Consider the following 19,738-nt stretch of genomic DNA (forward strand, 5'->3'; position numbering starts at 1 on the left):
TTTCCATAAAAGATGTCTGCAACAGAGGTAATATAAAAGGGATTTTTTATTTGGAAGCATTCAGGGGCAGTTGTGGAAAGATGTTCACAAAAGCCCACTCCCGCAGGATGAGTACAGTTTGTCTAAGTTTAGCAAATCAGCATAATTGACAATAAAGCACCAGTTAGGAGGACAAGTGGTGATGCAACTCCTCACCCCAGGTCCAGCCCCTCTCTGGAGCCCTGCCTTGGCACTGGTGCATTTTGTCCATGACATTATCTCCAAGAGCTGCTCTCAGCCTTGGGAGCCAGGAAAGAGCCAGGAAAGCACAGGGGCTTTGTACCCCTGGGGCTTGGAGCTCTGGAATTTTTCTTGTTGTTTAGGGAAAGGCCACGGAAAATTACTGGGAAGACTACAGCAATAGGCTACAGAGCTACAAATATATGTGTGAAGAATATAGAGAACATAGAAATAAAGACAAAATCCAAATGGCATCACTATGTGCGCGATCTCCAGCTGCTCACAGTGACCCCAAGCTGTGTTAGAAAGTCTCTTTTCCCAGCCCAGTGCTCAAAGGAGCAGTCAGAGCTCTTCATTTCCTTGTCTCAAGGTTGTTTATTGTTCCTTGTCTATAAAATTCTTTCTCCTGCCCTGCCCAGGTCCCTCCAGCAGGACAGTCAGAGGCACTCTGCCTGCCCCAGGGCAGTGTTGTATTTTTATACTAAAAACTACCTGTACAATATTTACAGTTACTTCCCAATACCCATCACCTGTGTTAGACACTGAGCTTCTACTCTAAACCAATCCCAAAGTGCCAACATCACCCAGAAGATGGAGGCCAAGAAGAAGAAGGAGAAAAGCTGGACATGCCCAGATCCCTCCATCTTGCCCCCTGAACTCCCATTCTAAAAACCCCAAAATCTATTTTTCACCCTGTGATAAATTCACTATCATTCTACTTAATTTGTCGTGGCTTGCAGATCTTCATCTGAGGTTGGTAACTTGCTCCATGGGTCACAATCAAACCCACAGGGGCATTTTGGGCTCTCTGAGTGCCAGGGTCTCTGAGCCCCCTGGCAGGGTCTGGGCTGCTCGGGACAGACAGAGGGATCCCTGGCTCCTGACACATGTGCACCTCTGGAGGTGAGGACAAGGTCACAGAGTCACAGCACCACCGAGCAGGGACAACAGCTGCGAGGTCATGGAGCCCAACCTGCAGCCAAAGGTGGGGCTGGCCTTGTCAGCCAGGGCACAGCAGAGTGCCACAGGCAGTGTGCCCCTAAACACCCCACTCCAGCCCCTCTCTGCACAGCCCACTCCAAATTCTCATTACCCTGAGACAAAACTCTTCCTGACACCCAGCCTGAACCTCCCCAGGGCTGGAATCCAGGACACCCCTCTGGCTGCCCTGGGGGCTCAGGGGCCCTGGCTCACAGCCCGACATCTGTGACTTTAATTATGACCCATGGAAAAAATTACCAACCCTACATGAGGATCAGCAAGCCACCACACTCTAAGTAGAATAATAACCACTTTGTCATGGGATGAAAAATAGATTTTTGGGGTTTTTAGAATGGGGGTTCAGGGGGCAAGATGGAGGGATCTGGGCGTGTCCAGCCTTTCTCCTTCTTCTTCATGGCCTCCATCTTCTGGGTGATGTTGGCACTTTTAGATTGCTTTAGAGTAGAAGCTCAGTGTCTAACACAGGTGATGGGTATTGGGAAGTAACTGTAAATATTGTACAGGTAGTTTTTAGTATAAAAAGGTAACACTGCCCTGGGGCAGGCAGAGTGCCTCTGACTGTCCTGCTGGAGGGACCTGGGCAGGGCAGGAGAAAGAATTTTATAGACAAGGAACAATAAACAACCTTGAGATCGAGAAATGAAGAGCTCTGACTGCTTCTTTGAGTGCTGGGCTGGGAACAGAGACTTTGTGACACATCTCGGGCTCACTGTGAGCAGCAGAAGTCCCCAGACCCCAGCACAGCTTGGAGGCTGTGTCGTCTTCCCCAGCACAGGAGGGCAAAGCCGCAGCAGGGCTCACAGGCCGTGCAAAGCCACGCTGGATTCGTGCCAGGGCAGGGCACGGCTGACCAGGGCTGCCCACACACGCACTCTGGCCCCTGTCACCAGCAGGCCCACCTGAGCTGCTCTGGGCTTTCTGCCCTCTCAGGGCAGTCAGGACTGCATCGCTCGCCAGTGGCTTTGGCACAAACAAACCCATCTGCAGGAGGACACGAGGCTCCTGGGGAAAGGACCATTCGGGAGACGTTGTGCCTGACAGTGCTCTCTGCTGCTCCAGCACACAAGGCCATACCTGCAAACACCACCGTAACACCCAGCAGCAGCTCTCCAGAGCCCCCATAACTGCGTGGGTGACATGAGGAGAGATTTCAAACACTTTGGGCCACACCTAATTTAACAAGTCATTAAGAGAATCTTCACAGCTGAACCCATAAACACCAAGGGACGTGTGCAGCACCACAGCACTGGTTGTTTGTCTCTGTACAAGATCCCTGCAAAGAGAGCAATGGGTATTAATGAATGAGACTTAAAAGCAACATAATTGGACAATACTTCTCCTTGAGCAAGGACCCGTTCTGTACCCAGCAGGAGAGGGACCAGGCAGCAGCGGCAGCACCCACGGCCGAGCCGAGCCCCCATTCCCAAGCGCACGCAGATGAGACAGAGCACAAACTCTCCAGAGCAGAAATCCGTTCTGATTTAGGTGAAATGTACATCTTTGGGTCTGTGGCTGGAAAACACAGCTATGTAGCCTGACTGCAAAGGCCTAGGCTCAGGGACACTGCTTCAGTGAAGGACAGAGAGAAGGAGGGAGACAGAGGGTGATAGAGAGAGACAGAGACTGCTGTGAGAGCAGGCCAGCCTGACCTAGGAATTCTTCCTGATAAACAAGAACCAGCAGCGAATGTCACTGAAATTTGTAAAATGAGTATGTATGAACCTATTGTGAAATTGTTTGCATATGGATTTCAGAGGAGGATAAAAAGGGACCTGAAGTTCTCAGAGTACACATGTCATTTTAGGGGAACAATTCCCACATGCGTCCAGCGCTGTAATAAACATACCAGCTTTACAACTTTCACGAAGTTGTGCAGTTTTTTTGCTATCTCCGCAAAACACAGACGCGCTGGCCCAGTCCCGGCAGGGACAGGGCTCCGCGGCGGCGGTGCACGTCCCTCACGGCCGGAGAGCTGGCGGGACACCGGGGGGCACCGGGACGGAGCTCGGCGGGACACGGAGCCCCACGGTGCCCCTGCCCCAGCCCGGTGCGGGCAGCGGGGCGCCGAGCTGCGCGGCCAAGGGCAGCGGTACACACCGCAATGAATGCGGGCCGTACAGTCTGTTACCGAACCGGTAACACCAACTCGGCTCCGCGAGAGCACAGACACCCCCCGGCGCTGCCCGTCCGCACGGACCCAGCTCTCCGCGACCGGCTAGGGCCCGCCGGGGAGCAGCTGGGGCCGCACAAGGGGCACGGAGCCCGGCCCGGCCCCGTGGGGAGCCCGGCTCGGTGGGGATCGGAGGAACTCCGGAAGGGCGAAGACTGACCGTGCGGAGCGGAGCTCTCCCGGTCCCGCATAGAGCTCTCCCCCGGTCCCGCATAGAGCTCTCCGGGAGCTGAGCGCCGCCAACCCCGCGCGGAGCGGAGCTCTCCCGGCCCGGAGCGCCCCCGTCCCTCCCTCAGCTCCCTCAGGCTGTTCCCGCCCGCCTCCGCCCCGCCCTCGGGGGCGTGGCTACAGATCACCGCAGTTTGATTGGCGGACGCACGTGGAGGCGCGGCCTGTGTAGGGGTGGTTGACACGGCCGGGTCCTCGCGCCCTCCGCCGGCCCCGCCCCGTGCGGTAGCGTGGTCGCGTCACACGGCGGCGCGGTGACGTCAGAGAGCGGCGCGAGGCCGCGCCGTGCCGGGCGCTGGTGGCGCCGCGATCGCGGTAACGGTGCGGGCCCCGTGCGGGCCCGGTGCGCGCCCGGTGCGCGCCCGGTGCGTTCGCCGTGCGCCCCTCTCTGCTCCGCTCCGCTCCGCCCCTCTCCGCTCCGCCATGGCAGCGCCGCCCGCAGGTGCGTCCCGTCCCGTCCCGTCCCGCGCAGGCGCCGGGGCAGCGGCAGCCGCGGTTCGCTGGGCCCGGCCGGGCCGCCGCCGCCGCCGAGCTGACCTTGGGCCCCGGTGGCGGCGCTGGAGGGCGGCGGTGCGGCCCCGCGGGGCAGCGCGCGGGGCCGGGGGGGCGGGAGCGGGGCCGGCAGGTGCGCGGGGCTGCGGGAGGCCCCGCCGGGAGCCCGTCGGGACGCTGCTCCTGCACCGGAGCGCGAGCGCTGCCCCGGGGACGGAGACGCTGCCGGCGTCAGAGGCGGCGGGAGCCTCGGAGAACAAACGGCTCTCCCGTTCTTCCCCCATCCTTCCTCTGCCTTTCTTCCCCCGCCCTTTTCTTCCCTCCCTTTTCTCCTCCCTGTTTCTCCCAGCTCCTTTGTGTCTCTCTGTCCTTTCCTTTTCTTTCCCCCTTCCTTTCTCCCCTCCTCGTTTCGGTAGCTCCTCATGCCGGGCAGGTGCTCCCCAAGCACCCCTTAGATCCTGGGATCTCCTGCTGGTGCTGGGGAGCATTTGGGGCTCAGGAGCACCCCCAGCCCCACATGGCTGTCACAGACCTCACTGTGATCGAGGGTGGGATGTGGGCACCTGCAGAAACATTTTTTCATAACTGTTAAGTAAATAATCCCATTCTTCTGTCAAACAGGGCTTGCCAGGTAGAGATCCCTGCGGTCCTCCTTCAGACTGTCTGGCCAAGGTGCCTCTGTCCACATCCTTGAGGACCCCAGCTGAATTCCACCTGTGACCCTCCTCAGCAGAGCGAGGACGTCGAGCCCGGGGGCTGATGCAGAGGAGGCTGCGTGGCAGCGAGCTGGGACTGATTGAATCTCTGCCCTGTGCCACTGGGGTCGCACCTGTGTGTGCCCTGTGCCTCCCTGCGGGTGGTGGTGAACCCGAGTTAGCTGGTGTTTTGTGCCACAGGGAGAGGCAGAGTGCAAGGATCGGGCTTTGTGATGCCGCTGTACGCGCTTGATGTAGCTTTCGTGTTTCATAGGGTTTTTGGCAGCCTCTCTTTTGTTCACGCAGTGTCCTGTTAGCGCGAGGGCCAGCCTCTCGCTGTTGGAGTTGGTGATTCCAGGGGGATTTGTTTCTGTTTAGGTTTGGAGCAGCGCGGAAGGGAAGCAGCGCTGCTCCCTGAGCATGGCCCAGCCGCTGCCAGCGCCGGCCGCTTGCTGCTGCTCCCCGCGGGCCCCGGGGCGCCGCTGCGCGCTGCAGGGCTGATGCGCTAGCGGCAGGGCTGCTCTCACCGGCTGGCGGCGGCGCGGAGCGGCGGCGCCATGGCGCTGGCGGCCCCCGAGGAGGCGGTGTGCTCCTCGGGCAAGCACTACGTGTGCGGGCTGTGCGCGGCCTTCACCAACATCGCGGTGACGTTCCCCATCCAGAAGGTGCTGTTCCGGCAGCAGCTGTACGGGCTGCGCGCCCGCGAGGCCGTGCGCCAGCTGCGCCGCGACGGGCTGCGCACGCTGTACCGCGGCATCCTGCCGCCGCTGCTGCAGAAAACCACCACGCTGGCGCTCATGTTCGGCCTCTACGAGGATTTCTCGGCGCTGCTGCTGAGCCACGCCCGCGCCCCCGAGCTGCTGACGCGCAGCGCGGCCGCCGCGCTGGCCGGCACCACCGAGGCCGTGCTGACGCCCTTCGAGCGTGTGCAGACGCTGCTGCAGGACTACAAGCACCACGACAAGTTCACAAACACTTTCCAGGCCTTCAGGGTGCTGAGGGCCTACGGGGTGCGGGAGTACTACCGGGGATTGGTGCCCATCCTGCTGCGGAACGGGCCCAGCAACGTGCTCTTCTTCGGGCTGCGCGGGCCCATCAAGCAGAGCCTGCCCGAGGCCACCTCGTACAGCTCTCACCTGGTCAACGACTTCATCTGCGGGGGGCTGCTGGGCGCCCTGCTGGGCTTCCTCTTCTTCCCTGTGAATGTGGTAAAGACTCGCATGCAAGCTCAGATCGGTGGCGAGTTCCAGTCCTTCTCCAAGGTGTTGGCGAAGATCTGGCTGGAGCGCGACAGGAAGGTGATCCACCTGTTCCGAGGAGCCCACCTGAACTACCACCGCTCTGTGCTGTCCTGGGGGATCATCAACGCCACCTACGAGTTCCTGCTGAAGCTGCTGTGACCCGTCCTGCTCGAGGGGCACCAGCGCTCATTGTCCCAGGGAGCAGTGCCTGTGCCTGTGCCAGGTAATTCCTCCCAGCCTTCCGTATTTATGGGGTGAATGGTGATGCATTTAAACCTTGGTGCAATTATGACGAACTTCTTAAAGTATTCCTTTGCTGGCAGGTGAGTTTACCCATAACAGAGCTACGAGACAAACACAAGGTGTAAAAGAGGAAAGAATAGTCTGTATCACTCCCAAAGTTGCGCTGTGCTCTGTGGTGGGATGCACTCCACTGCCCATGTTTAGAACACGAGAATCAAGGAGGAGCTGAAGAAAAACAATTCCATTGCCTGATCATCTTCCCAGTCTCGATTTTGGAACTGCATTTTCAGATGTTTTGGGGTCCTCATTACTTTGTGTGAAGCTCAGAGGACAGATACAGAAGGGGATGGCTGAAGTGCAGAGCTCCCAGCTGCACCTCAGCCCGCTGCAGCCGCTGCAGGGTGCAGCCTGTGGTGACCACATCCTCCAGCCGTGGCACTGAACGTGTGACCTCAGCCAGGCTGGATCTGTGTGTGTGTGTGCGTGTTTGTACGTGTGCCTTCCTGTCAAAAGGGAAAAGTGGAAGGAATGGGACAGCAAACTCACTGAAGCTTTAAAGTGTCCTTCCTCGTTAAAAAACATGGAGTTTGTTCTGCTTTTTCTGAGGACTTTTTATTTTTTAATTGCTGCTTTTTCTGTTGCCTCCAGCTGCAGGAGCAGGGAGGTGTCCCTGTGTGTAAGGACACTGCAGCTCCTGCAGCTGCTCAAGCACTTCACAGGCTTTTTGCACTGCCACGTCTTGTCTTTTCTCAGCTCCCTCTGTGGAGTCAGCGGTCACAAGGTGTTTGTACCCAAAACTCGGGGATCTGCCTGCTTGGCGTGTTCTGTTAAAGGTTCTGCTGCACAGGAGTGGCACAGGCAAGGTGTGAGAGTCCTGGGTGACCTGCTTCACTGGAGGTCTGCAGGTGGAGTGGAGACGAAAAGCCAAAGATGACCTTGGAAGCAGGGAGCAGGAAAGGTGGAGTGCTTGGAGACGTGTTTCAGGACTTCTGTTGGCAAACATTGAAAGGGAGTGACAGAAATCTGTGTCTTACAGACGCAGGAGTTCAGAGAGAGGAGACTTGAGGCTTTAGATACAGGGACAGAAGAGCGAGCACAACCCTGAGCTAGATGAGGTCCCAGCAAAAGTGTTTGAGTCTCCCTGAGGGCTTCCTCTTCAATTAAACTCTACATTCACATATAAACCAAAACACTTTGGATGATGGGGAGCAGCAAAGCTTTCGGACACTGCTTTGAATTTAGTCTTTTCTTAAGTCTTGGAGGGGCTATTGCTTTTCTGAATTTGAGTTTTCCATTTGCTAAAACTGTCTTCCAGAATCAATCCTAATCAGCGTGTTGTAATCATACAGTCCTGAGCTTCAGACAGTGTGGGTGGGCACAAGCGCGAGTTCCTGCATCCCAGTGGTGATTATCCATCTAAATAAAATGTTTACTGGATGTTTGTTACTGGCAGAATCTGATTTTTACCAGTGTACCTTCTTTTTGTAATCACTCCTTGATGGAATAAAAACAAAATCTGCATCCTGTTTCTCTGTGGAAGATGTTATGTGCTCCTGTAATGTCAGGGAAGCCAAAGTGTTGAGGTTGAGAAATAGTGGAGCCCTGGGTCTGAGGTTCAGAGTCAGTTTTGACTCTTCAAATGTCACTTTCAGAAAAATTTAATGTAAAAGCACTACTGTGACACACACGCTTGTGAATGGCGGCATCTAAGCACTAGGAAGTGTTTTTCCTCTTAATTTTTAGGGGGCATGCAAGAGCCAGCATGGCTGATTTTAACATAAACAAAATACGCTTCAATTCAGTGAATTATTAAATGTTTATTATGCAAGCAAGAGAAACTGTCCACAAATAGTAAGTTACTGTACGGCTGTAAGTACAATACTTCCAAAGCAGTTCTGATACTTCATATACGGTATTAAAAGGCTACAATTTTTACTAGGAAATCTCAGGTATTTCAAAATACTCTACATGCACAATTTGTTTCTGTATTAAAAACCTTATACTTAACTGAGGGTATTTAGTGCTTTAGAAAATGCACCTTTGACTAAGATCAGCCAGTGAGAAGTTTGTTTCCTGCAGGTTAAAAACATGATGGGTCGTTGACTTCTTCCTTTCTCTCCAACTGTTTAGGATCTTGTAAACTAAATTTTTTGAAACCTTCCATTTGGCAAGTGTATTTCTTTTTTCCCAAGAATTTATATGTCCTATAAGAGTTTATAGAGCAACAGACCCATGTATTACCATGTCAGAACCTTCTCCACATCAGTGCTACCCAAATTAAAACCACAACACAAACAGAAACAAAGCCCACTAAATCAACCAAGACCCCTCCCGCCCTCCCCGAAAAAACTGATGTTTACATTCTCATTCTGGTGGTAGGCATCGAGCTATCCTCACCCCAGGACTCCACGAGTGCAAACAATCGTGTGTGTGTGTGTGGGCACCGCTGTGCTTGTCCTCTATCCCCATGGCGCGGCGGTGCCGTCCCGGCGCGGGCACTGCGGGCGCTCCGGGCTGGGCGGGAGCGGAACCGGCCCCGGTACCGGCCCTGGCAGCGGGAGCGGAACCGGCCCCGGCAGCGGGAGCGGAACCGGCCCCGGTACCAGCCCTGGCGGCGGGAGCGGAACCGGCCCCGGTAGCGGCCCTGGCAGCGGGAGCGGAACCGGCCCCGGTACCAGCCCTGGCGGCGGGAGCGGAACCGGCCCCGGCAGCGGAACCGGCCCCGGTACCAGCTCTAGGCTGGGCGGGAGCGGAACCGGCCCCGGTAGCGGCCCTGGCGGCGGGAGCGGAACCGGCCCCGGTACCAGCTCTAGGCTGGGCGGGAGCGGAACCGGCCCCGGTAGCGGCCCCGGCAGCGGGAGCGGAACCGGCCCCGGTAGCGGCCCCGGCGGCGGGAGCTCGCCGTGCGAAGCCGCCACAGCACCCACAGCAGAGCTCCGGCCCCCCAGACGCGCCGCGAATCCCTCCCGCGCTGCCGCCCCAGCCCTGCCGTGAGCCACCCGCCCCTCTGTCAGCGCAGTCCTTCCTCCCTTGGAAATGGTTCCTTACAGTTGCTTCACAGTTTTGTACACTTCTCGAGGTCGAGCATTCAGTTTTTTTAAACACAACTAGAAGATAAGCTTTTTTTTTTTTGTTTGACTACCTAGAAATAACCCAAAGCTCACCAACACATAATTTCATTGTTTCAGTAATGCTACCGAGAGAGAACTGAAAACACTTGCACCACCACATGACTGTGAGGCATGTCAGCTGTAAGCCACTGAGAAGTGACCTTCACAGGTAAAACATGGTAAAGCCTTCATGGAAAACTTCCAAGTTTGTTGAAAAGGAGTAATCAATCGAATGACCAAAATCTAAGACTACCTACTTACTCTACTTCAAACTTATTACAAATGTCATTGGAAAAACTAAGTAACATTTCTACAGCATACATGTACAGATTCTGTCATTTTATGCATCTGCTGGACACGCTGCAAAAGCATCAAGGTGACCAAACCCCTCCAGCAGGTGACTGCCAGTCCCAGAGCCAGGCAGGGCCTGCCAGCCAACCACAGGTGCTGTCAAGGAGTGGTGGTGACACATCTGTCACACATCTGTCACTTCGGGGTCATGGTCCTCTGTACAGAAAGGTGAGTGTCCAAAGCTCAGCACAATACTGGTGTAAAACACAGCGTATCATGAGGTAGAATTAAAAAGGTAACACTCAGTGCACATTCACAGGCATAGCGTTACAGTCACTAGGGATCCACCAGTCTGAGGAGGTTCTGACAGGAAAACAAAAACAGCCTTGGAAACACATAGACAGAGCCTCCCAAGAACCCCCTCGGTCCTGTGGGTGCTCCTTCACCTCCAAAACAAACACTGTGCAAGCCCGTGAGAACCCCAAGGTTCTCTCAGGTGTCCCTGCAGTCCCTTCCATGATGTGTAATAAAACATTAAATAAGGTGAGAAAGCAGCAGCCTGGCAGTGGGACAGCAAATGCCTGGGGAAAAGCGGCTGCAGTCCTGGGCAGGACCTGGGTGTTTTTCCCCAAACAGCTTGGCCCATACAAACTCCCTGTAGCTCCTCCTCTGCATGGAAAGCCCGGTGCCAGGCTCGTCCCCACCTTTCCTGCACGCTGAGCCACAGCCAGGGGAATGCCCTGAGGGCTTCCACAACCTGGCACACCCACCTGCCCCACTGCAGGCTCGGGCCAGCAGAAGGGATGTTTGCCCTCAGATTACCCTGCACACAAAACTGAAGGCTTTGCATTACCAAAGAAATTTCTCAAAAGAGGAAAACGTGGGATTTTCTTCTGTCATAATGCAGAGGAGGCTTTAGTTTCAATGATTTCTGCACCAACACCAGGGTATACTACCCACATAAATACAAAGCTACAGGAGGGTCCTCAGGCTTACCTTTCCAGCTCTCTCACATCCATGTATGTTGTCTTTATCCCCAAATACGTTTTGCAAAAGGCTTTGTAAGAGTCAGCTTTGAACAAGTGTGCTCTGCCGAGCCAGAGAGCGTACCTGAACACCAGCAGGTGACAGTCCTTTCAGGTAAAGTTCCCTGCTGAACTGAGTGTGTGACTAGTCTGCAAAACTTCAGTGAAACACTAAAAAACCTCATCTTGGAACAAGTAAGTAATGAGAATGTTATGAACTGATATGGATGTACAACACCTGTGCATTTACAAGGTCAGCTCTATTAATTCAAGGGCTGAAATCTGGCATTCCTACTCTGGGTGTGACCACAGAATCCCCTGAGCTGGAAGGGACCCAAGGATCACCCAGTGCCACCCGTGCCCTGCCCAGAGCCCCAGCAATGCCACCCTGGGCACCCCTGGAGCACTGTCCAAGCTCTGCTGGAGCTCTGGCAGCCCCGGGGCCGTGCCCATTCCCTGGGGAGCCTGGGCAGTGCCAGCAGTTACCCTCTGGGGAAGCAGAACCTTTCCTGACCTCCATCCCAAACTCCCCTGGCCCAGCCCCAGCCGTGCCCTGCTCCTGTCCCTGTCACAGCAGTGAAGAGGTCAGCACCTGCCCCTCCACTGCCCCACAGGAGGATGCTCAGGAGCACCACGAGATCTCATCTCAGGCTCCTCCAAGCTGAACAAACCAAGGGATCTCAGCTGCTCCCCATACAGCTTCCCCTCCAACGTGAGCAGTACAGTGCTCCACACCTGATGACAAGCCTGGTTAGATCCAGGCACATCCCACTGTTGGCAGGTTTGCTTTTAATCCCCTCCCAGACTGACAGCACACGTGAAGAAAGGCTCACCTGGTGACACCAGGGACCCATCCAAATGAATTTCCCCCACAGACAGAGCGCAGCCAGGTGTGTGTGGGGAGACAGCCAGGTGGGAAACACCCAACATCAGCAAAAAGCCACCACGATTCAGATGTGGAAAGCCCTCTGCAACAGACACCTGGCAGAGGAGGGGCCAGAGCTGCCCTGCTGCACAAACCCAGAGGGATCCTCTGGGCCAGGGTCCTCCCCAGTGCTGAGTGGGGGGCTCAAGGGGAGCCTGCCTGTGCAGGGGTGGGCCTGGGTGACCTCCAGTGGTCCTGCCAGCCTAAGCCACACCGTGACTCATTGTTCTAGCTAATGACAACCACATTAACATAGAAATGAAAGCAAAATTCCTTTTTTTTTTTTCTGGTTTTTTTTTTTTTTTTTTTTTGGTGCGAGTAACTAACTGTGTTGCTTATGTAGATAAGCAGTCCATTATCTACTAATCACCACAGAGTTGCTTCAGTGACAGAAGAGGACGCAGAGGTGAGGCAGTCCAGCTCCTGTGCGACAGGAGGTACCTGGGCACCTGCCCCTCTGTGCTGCTCCAGACAGCCCACTGGAGCTGTGCTGAAGGCAACAATCAAGTACCAGGGTACAAACACAGCAGGACAGCGGCCCGATGGCACAGGATCAGCAGGAGCAGAGGTCTGCTGGCAGGGCTGTGGGCTCACAGATGCAGGACCCAGATCCCCGTGGTGCTGGTCTAAAAAATCCTTCCAGGTCACATCCAGGCACAGCAGCCGCGACTCCTCTGGGCTCCGAGGCTTTGGAGAGAGCACGCTTCCGCTCGGCTGAAGGAAAACCCACCGAGGTCCATCCAGGGGGGCCGCTGCCGCGCCTAGAACTTTGGCTGGTAGAGGGAGACGCGTCCGCTAAGGCACCCCGAGGCGATCTGACAGTGCGTGGGCGAGAACTTGGTGGTGAGCACCACATCGTTGTGGGAGTAGAGCGAGCGGATCTCGCGCAGCGGGCTGGCCTCCCGCGGCAGGCAGTCCACCAGCTCGCTGCAGTGCGCGTCGAAGCCCAGCAGGCGGATGCCGAAGCCGTGCGGCGACGAGATCATGCGGCCGTCGGGGCTGAAGCAGAGCTCCTTGATGTAGCCCCGGCCCACGTTGGCCTCCTCGATGCAGTGCGTCAGGCGCAGCGAGCAGCGCGGCGACACGGGCCGCACCGGGGCTCCTTCCTGGAATTCATAGACACAAGTCCACTAAAGGGAGAGGCAGAGAAAGGGACACTGAAAGAGAAGTAAAGCACGGCAAACACACATTCCCTCCCCCTGCACCTGCACAGGTGACGGCAGCTCGTGTGAACGGGTGGGACATGCTCCCGCTGCCTCAGCATCCCCCTCCCTCCCTGTCAGCCGCCCAAGCAAAGCAGCTGCCCAGCACTAAAACTGCCGCTCTGATTAAATGGGTGCCAGATTTACTCTTTCCAATCTAGGTTTCATCTGCAGAGAGCAAAGCCTAATCCTTTGGCCAGGCACCTGCTCTAATTTAGTAAATATTTAAATTAAGCCTGTAAAGTCAGATTCAGCTGACTGTACCTCAGAGCAGATCACTGGCATTTTATGCCTTTGACTTCAAAAGGAATGGAATCTTGAAGCAAGTGGGTAACAGACTTTTGAAGGAAGGTTATGAACAGCTCTGCAAGCCAGTTTCTTATTTGTGAGACATATTAAGGATCCCTGTCTGTCATCTCATTATTTAATATCAGAACAAATGTAAAAAAAAATCAATGACAAAGTTTATATTGTGTTGATTCTACTTCAGCCCCAAGACAAGCACTCCTAGCTCTGTTTCATGCATCCTTCTGAAATAACCACAACAGGAAAAGTACCAATGAGCATTAATAAAACAGAGTAAGGCAGACTCTAGGACTAAGAGAAATTACAACTCAAGCACCAGTACCAACTGATCCAATGTAACGTTTTGCATGTTACAAAAATTCTGTGTTGTACATCAGTTTGACTGTTGCAGAGCCAGCATTAAAATTTATAACCAACCTGCTAAGCTTCCACTTGGTCCTCTACAGTTATGTAAAGGGTTACCTTTACAAAGAGTGACTTTCTTCAACAACAACAAAAAAACCCAAATAAATGCACAGAGACAGAAAACAATCCCAGCAAAACCAAATGAACCTAAATTTACATTAGCAATCAAAGTAACTCAAACATTGTATTATTGGTCCAGTATTATTGCCTACTGTTGCTCAAATTAGAGGAGCAGAATCTGCAGCCTGCAGCTGAACTGCAGCTGGTCTCACGACTTCCTGCATCAAGGAAAAGGCTTGAAGCAGGTTCTAGCAGGAAGATCATTTAAGAAAAAACCCAAAAGCACATATTTGGAAGAAGAGCTCGAGGCAGCGTGTTACCTCCTGGTCATCTGTGTTGCTGGAGCAGCGCAGCAGCGTGGCCCAGCCCTTGGGGTGCAGCTGCAGCGATGTGATGCAGTTACCACGGTCTCTCTCTCCAGGAACCTCTGGTGTTAACACCTCAAGGCTGTTCCTGGGCGATCCCCCTGCAAGGGAATTACCTGTGAGTGTCAGTGAAACGCACACAGTGACCTCCAGCTCTCCCACCAGTCCTGCTGCTGACATGGGGTCACACCCGTGGCTGCCAGGACACGGAGACTCAGAGGGTCACAGGAACCCTGAACCAACACCCATGGCTCAGCCCCCACTTCAAACAGCTCCTTTTGGTGAAACGGGAGTGCCAAGACCTGCACTGAACCCACCGCGCTGACGACACAAACCTTCCACACTCATGCTCCTCATTGGTATTACAGCAAAATCTAACGAGTGAGGTTTTTATAAGATTTGCTGATTCTCAAACTTGTATGGTGTGCTCTCCAAATTCATCCCAACACTTGCTCAGCTTGCAGCTTTTCTCCCTTCTTCCCCTCGCTCCCAGGTAAATCACTCCCTGGCATCCAGGTAAGCCTCCCCTCACCAGCATGCTTCAGCATCTCACAACCCCAATAGCTAAAAATTAACATTACATTCTTTCAAATTACAAGGGACGCACAAAGTATTCACCCATTTGCCAAATCATGCTGATTCTCTGGATTTTTCCCTGAAAGAACATTCACACAAACTTTGTTCACGGAAACACACAAGGAAAAGGGAGCACCTCCATGAAACAACATACTGACATAAAATACAGATCTTGTTACTTTTACCAGATTTCTCAGATATAAAACCTGAATAGATCCCCAGGCTTTGGTGTGCAATGAGATTTTATTGGTTTAGTACAAGTCTCAGCAACACCATCCTTAAAACACCACAGGACAAAAAAGCAGCTCTTCACTATTGTCCCCTGGCCTCGTTTGAATACAGCAAATCAAAGTCCAGGGTTTCTTTTCATTGCTCTCTTTGTTACATTAATCTCTGTTCCCACCTTCTCTCTGGGAGGGCCGTGACAGGGTTTTCTCAGAGGGCGGCCCCGAGTTGTTCTGGTGGCAGGGTGAGCCCACAGCTCGAGGGCCAGAGGAGCCTGACGACGTTATATCTGCAAACACACACACACAGGTGAGCCCACAGGTGTCCCAGCACAGGTGGGCTGCTGCCCAGGAGCACCCCACAGCACAGGCCGTGCCGCACCTCCTCTGCACTCACCTGAGCTCGACGTGGTCCTCCTGGCCCGTAAAATGGGGTAGCTGCCAACCTCTAAAGACTTGTTTAGGTCAAGGTCGTGCAAAATCAGAAGGTAACCAGAGGAGGTGGAGATCAGCATTTTGGAACAGTCTGGTGTCAGCCTCATCCGCATCAGAAAACGGGTGTGGAAAAACTTCTTGTGGGGACATCCATCCTCTGTGCACCTGGACAGCAGGACAAGCACAGGAGGGATGTGGTCAGCTGCAGCTCCAGGCCCTGACTGTGTCCACAAGGGCCCAGGATGTGCCAAGCATCATTCCTTTTGTTCACCCCACAACCGTTTTTTAAAGCACTGTCTTTATCCTACTTTTTAATGGAATGGGTGAAGTCACATCTTCCCACAACTACAGCAGTGACAGAACCTTCTCTGGAAGGAAGAACTACGTTCTGGCACGTGGCAAGAGCAGCTCTTTTCTAACCATTTACTATTGCCAGAGAGGCAATGCAAGCTCTTTGTGAAAAATGCATATTTTATGATTGGCTTTTTGCAAATATTCAAATGCATATTATATGTATTACGTTAGAAAGTAATGCTGTATTAATTTTCTTAAGTAGTGTGTTAAATATAGTTCTAGGTTATAACATAATGTTAAAATAGAAACTGTGCTATGTAAGATACTTTTTTCTAAAGAAAGGACTTGCAGTGACATAGCAGCCACAGGACACCTGAATCTTTCAGAGAAAGAGAATTTATTGCTCCATTATCAGAAGAGATGAACTTTTCCTGCCTCGCTCAGCTCTGGAGATGCTGTCAGGATTCAGAGGAAGCAGCTGACAGTGCCCAGACACAATCCTGTGTTTGAATGGAATTTATGCGCATGGATGAGGTGTATGAATATGCAACAGGCTGTTGCTTTTAAGAATTTTAAGGGTTAATCCTCTGTTAACGAGGTTCTTTTTCAGGCTTATTTTGCCCACAAAAGGTACCCAGACTGTCCATAACATTTTGTTTCTGTTGTCTCATATTATCCTAATCCAAATTGCCCAAATTATTATCACTCTAATTATATTACTATATTTATAACCATTTTATTACTATTAAACTTTTACAATTTTAAAAACAACTGATTGGCATTTTTCAAACCTTGGTAACGGCTATAAAGTGGTCCCAGTGTTTCAGAGCACAGTGTAGCCCCACTCTGGGAGGGAGGCTCTGTCTGGTGCACCTGTGCTGCTGTACCCGTGCTGGTGTCCCTGTGCTGGTGTCCCTGCGCTGGTGAGCTGCACAGAGCCCACGGCGCAGCCCAGCCCCGCACCTGTTGGTGTCCCAGATGATGACGTTGCCATCGAAGCCCGAGGTGACGAGCAGCCTGGTGTTGGTGTCGTACTCGATGTTCTTGACCCAGCTGGTGTGGCCATGCAGCGTGCACACTTTGGTGTTGAGCTTCCTCAGGTCCCAGAGCGCGATGGTGGTGTCGTCGGAGCACGTGGCGAACAGACGGTTATCCAGGAACCTGCAGGAGGGAACAGCTCAGGGCGCCCGCGGGGCAGCAGGAGAGCGCAGAGACACCAGAGCAGCCCCAGGTAAAGCCCCTCTGAACTCAGCAGAGACACCAGAGCAGCCCCAAATAAATCCCTCTGAACTCAGCAGAGACACCAGAGCAGCCCAAACTCCCTCTGAACTCAGCAGAGACACCAGAGCAGCCCCAGATAAACCCCTCTGAACTCAGCAGAGACACCAGAGCAGCCCCAAACCCCCTCTGAACTCAGCAGAGACACCAGAGCAGCCCAAACCCCCTCTGAACTCAACACAGAGACACCAGAGCAGCCCAAACAAACCCCCTGTGAAGTAGCCAATACAGAGATACCAGAGCAGCCCGCAAAACCCCCCCTCTGAAGTGGTCAGGACAGATATACCACAGCAGCCCAAACAATCCCCTCTGAACTAGCCAGCACAGAGAGAGCAGCCCCAAACCCCCTCTGAACTCAGCACAGAGAGCAGAGCACCCGTAACAAACCTCTGAACTAGCCACTATCCAAAACAGAGATACCACAGCAGCCCCAAACCCCCTGCGAACTGGCCAGCACAGAGAGAGCAGCCCAAACAAACTCCTCTGAACCAGCCAAACTAGGCGAAACAGAGACAGCAGCCCAAAGCCCCTCTGAACTCAGCGCAGAGCAGCAGCAGCTCACTGCAGGCACAACTGCTGGGGTATGAACCAGCAGTGCCTCTGGAGCAAACACAGAGGCACAGCACACGTTTGGTTTGGGTTTTTTAGGGGGTCTGTGTGGCAATGAATGGTGTGCCAGCCACACAAGAGCCAAACCAGCAGAGGAGCAGGTGCTCAGACAGAGCCCCCACGGTAACTCAGCCTGCTCCCCTCTGCACGGCAGCAGCACAGCTGGGAAATCAACAGAGCAAACACAGCCTAGAGCTCCCTGAGGCAAACGCAAGGCTTTCCAGGCACACCGAGGGAGGACGAGGCCTCGTTCCAGCACACACCAGCACAAGTGACTCGGTTCAGTGAGAAAATGGACGGATGGAATCACTGAGTTTGCAGATCAAAGGTGAGCACCCCTGGAACTCAGGCATGCCTTCAGCTTCAGAAGGACAGGGCACACTGGCTCATGCCTGGAATTCATTGGGTGAAGGCACTCCATTAAAAAAAGCCCTGCCTGAGGTAAAAGGAACAAGACACACATCCAGAAAACACACTCTAAAAATCCTTCAGGCCCAGAGCTACAGCACAGCAACAGCAACCAACTGTCAAGGAAAAAAACCCCAAACTTTGGTAAACAGTAAGCAGTTTTGGTGTTGACCACAAGGAAACCCTGCAGTGCTGCTCACAGACCTGAACAAGGCTCCATGTAAAGCTGTATAAAATGTGCAGAACAGAACTCAGCTCCTCTGTGTCACACAGACACACGTTTTCATCCAGCCTTCCTGACACAACTGATGTAAAACATCAGTCTTTGGTAAAAAAGGACAACCAGCTTGCGAAAAACATCAACTTATCTGATGGACACAGCACAGCACCCTACATCATATTTGGCTCTTCTGAGTGAAAACACTCAGAATTTTCTTGGGATTCTTTGTTTGTGTTTAGTTATTGGTTGAAGCTTTTTTGTTGCTGTGTAGTTGGTTGTTGGTTTGGGGTTTTGGAGTGGGTTTTTTTGCTTTGAGAATCTCAGTGAAGAGCAGCTGGAATACTGTTAAAAGATACCTTAAAATCACACCTCAAAATCTATTACCAGAACAACTTAAAACCCCTGAATTTAAAAGGAGAAATACTACATGACAAAAACAGTGATAGTTTTAGAGTCCTGCTCCTGCTATTTCCAGCTCTACCCCAAGAAAGGGTAATATTTAAACTATACTGCCTAGGCATAGGCTGAGCTGTGTCAAAAGGTCCCTCCCGACCCACCTGATGTTGTTGACACAGTCTTCATGAGCTTCGGAGAGAGTCTTGATGTGCTTTGAAGAGATGGGGTCAAAGAGCAGGACCTCAGTCTGTTCACAGGCCACGGTCAGCACCGAGCTGCGGGGAGCACAACACAAAACCCCACGTTTGCGGTGGGTCCTGCCCGCCACCTGCGTCACCTGGTGCTCTGCCCACACCTCCCAGGGGCTCTGAGACAGAAAAGGTGACACCCAATCAAAGGTTCATCTGCAAATCAGTGGGGTTTTTCATTAAAACCTTGCAAAGTACACATTTATCAGCACCAGGGGGCCGCCGGCAGCAGCCGGAGCAGGATTGTCACCCCCGTCCCCTCCTCCTGCACAGGGAGAGGCACCGCTGCAGGTGAGCTGGGAGAGGCACAGCAGGACACCTGACGCCAGGTGCGCGCCCCGGTCCTTTAAAGCACAGCCCAGGGGTGCTGCTGATGGACACAGCGACGACACCTGGGCCCCAGAACGGGCCCTGCGCCTCGGGACCCCGGGCACACCTGGGCGGGGACCCCCAGGGCACACCTGGGCGGGCTCACCTGGCGGGGAGCCGCAGCACGCCGCCCCCAGGATCCGGCACACTTACCCGTCGGGCGAGTACTCGAGGTTGAAGACGGCGCCGTGCGTGCGGGTGCTGAGGGACACGGAGTCGGCGGGCTGGATGGCGCCGTACAGCCCGGTCATGGCGCCGAACGTGTCCCGCGCCGGGTCCACGGCGGCCCCGCGGCCCAGGCAGCGCCCGCGCAGCCAGGCGAAGAGGCCGCCGGGGGCGGCGGGCCCGGTGTCGACGGGGTCGGCGTGGCTGCGGGGCTGCGGCTCCGGGCCCGGCTCCGGGGCTGCCTGAGGGCCCGGCTCCGGCCCCGGGCCCGTGCTCATGGCGGCGGCGGCAGCGCCCGCCCGCGTCCGCCCCCTGCCGGCCGCCGCGCCGCACTGCGCCTGCGCGGGCCCGCCCGCGCCCCGCCCCTGCCGCGCCGGAGCGACACTGCGCCTGCGCGGCACCCCCCGGGCCCCGCCCACGCGGTCACGTGCTCGCCGCCCCACATGAGCGCGGCGCTTCAGGGCCCGCCTCGATTGGAGCGGCCCCGCGAGAGGGCAGCGGGCCGAGCCGAGCCGAGCCGAGGCGAAAGGAACCGAA

The 19,738-nt window shown here is 54.4% G+C and overlaps 3 protein-coding genes across 3 annotated transcripts in view; 2 read left to right on the top strand and 1 right to left on the bottom strand.

Moving 5' to 3' along the window:
• The window catches only part of TOMM5 (translocase of outer mitochondrial membrane 5), a 184,756-nt gene that overhangs the window by 108,780 nt on the left and 56,238 nt on the right, over nt 1–19,738 (top strand). The window lies entirely within an intron of this gene.
• SLC25A51 (solute carrier family 25 member 51) lies at nt 5,335–8,451 on the top strand. Its single transcript, XM_054287613.1, has one exon. The coding sequence runs from the start codon at nt 5,364–5,366 to the stop codon at nt 6,204–6,206; it is 843 nt and encodes a 280-aa protein (XP_054143588.1). The 5' UTR covers nt 5,335–5,363; the 3' UTR covers nt 6,207–8,451.
• Nucleotides 11,780–19,479, bottom strand: DCAF10 (DDB1 and CUL4 associated factor 10). The gene is made up of 7 exons (XM_054287610.1): nt 19,190–19,479; nt 18,581–18,694; nt 16,472–16,669; nt 15,177–15,379; nt 14,959–15,069; nt 13,935–14,080; nt 11,780–12,771 (listed from the first exon to the last, which is right to left on the bottom strand). The coding sequence occupies exons 1-7, from the start codon at nt 19,477–19,479 to the stop codon at nt 12,403–12,405; spliced, it is 1,431 nt and encodes a 476-aa protein (XP_054143585.1). The 3' UTR covers nt 11,780–12,402.

The sequence above is a fragment of the Melozone crissalis genome, unplaced genomic scaffold (assembly GCF_028551555.1).
Source record: "Melozone crissalis strain CALT ecotype California unplaced genomic scaffold, PUWL_Pcris_2 ptg000060l_1, whole genome shotgun sequence".
Taxonomy (NCBI): Eukaryota; Metazoa; Chordata; class Aves; order Passeriformes; family Passerellidae; genus Melozone; species Melozone crissalis.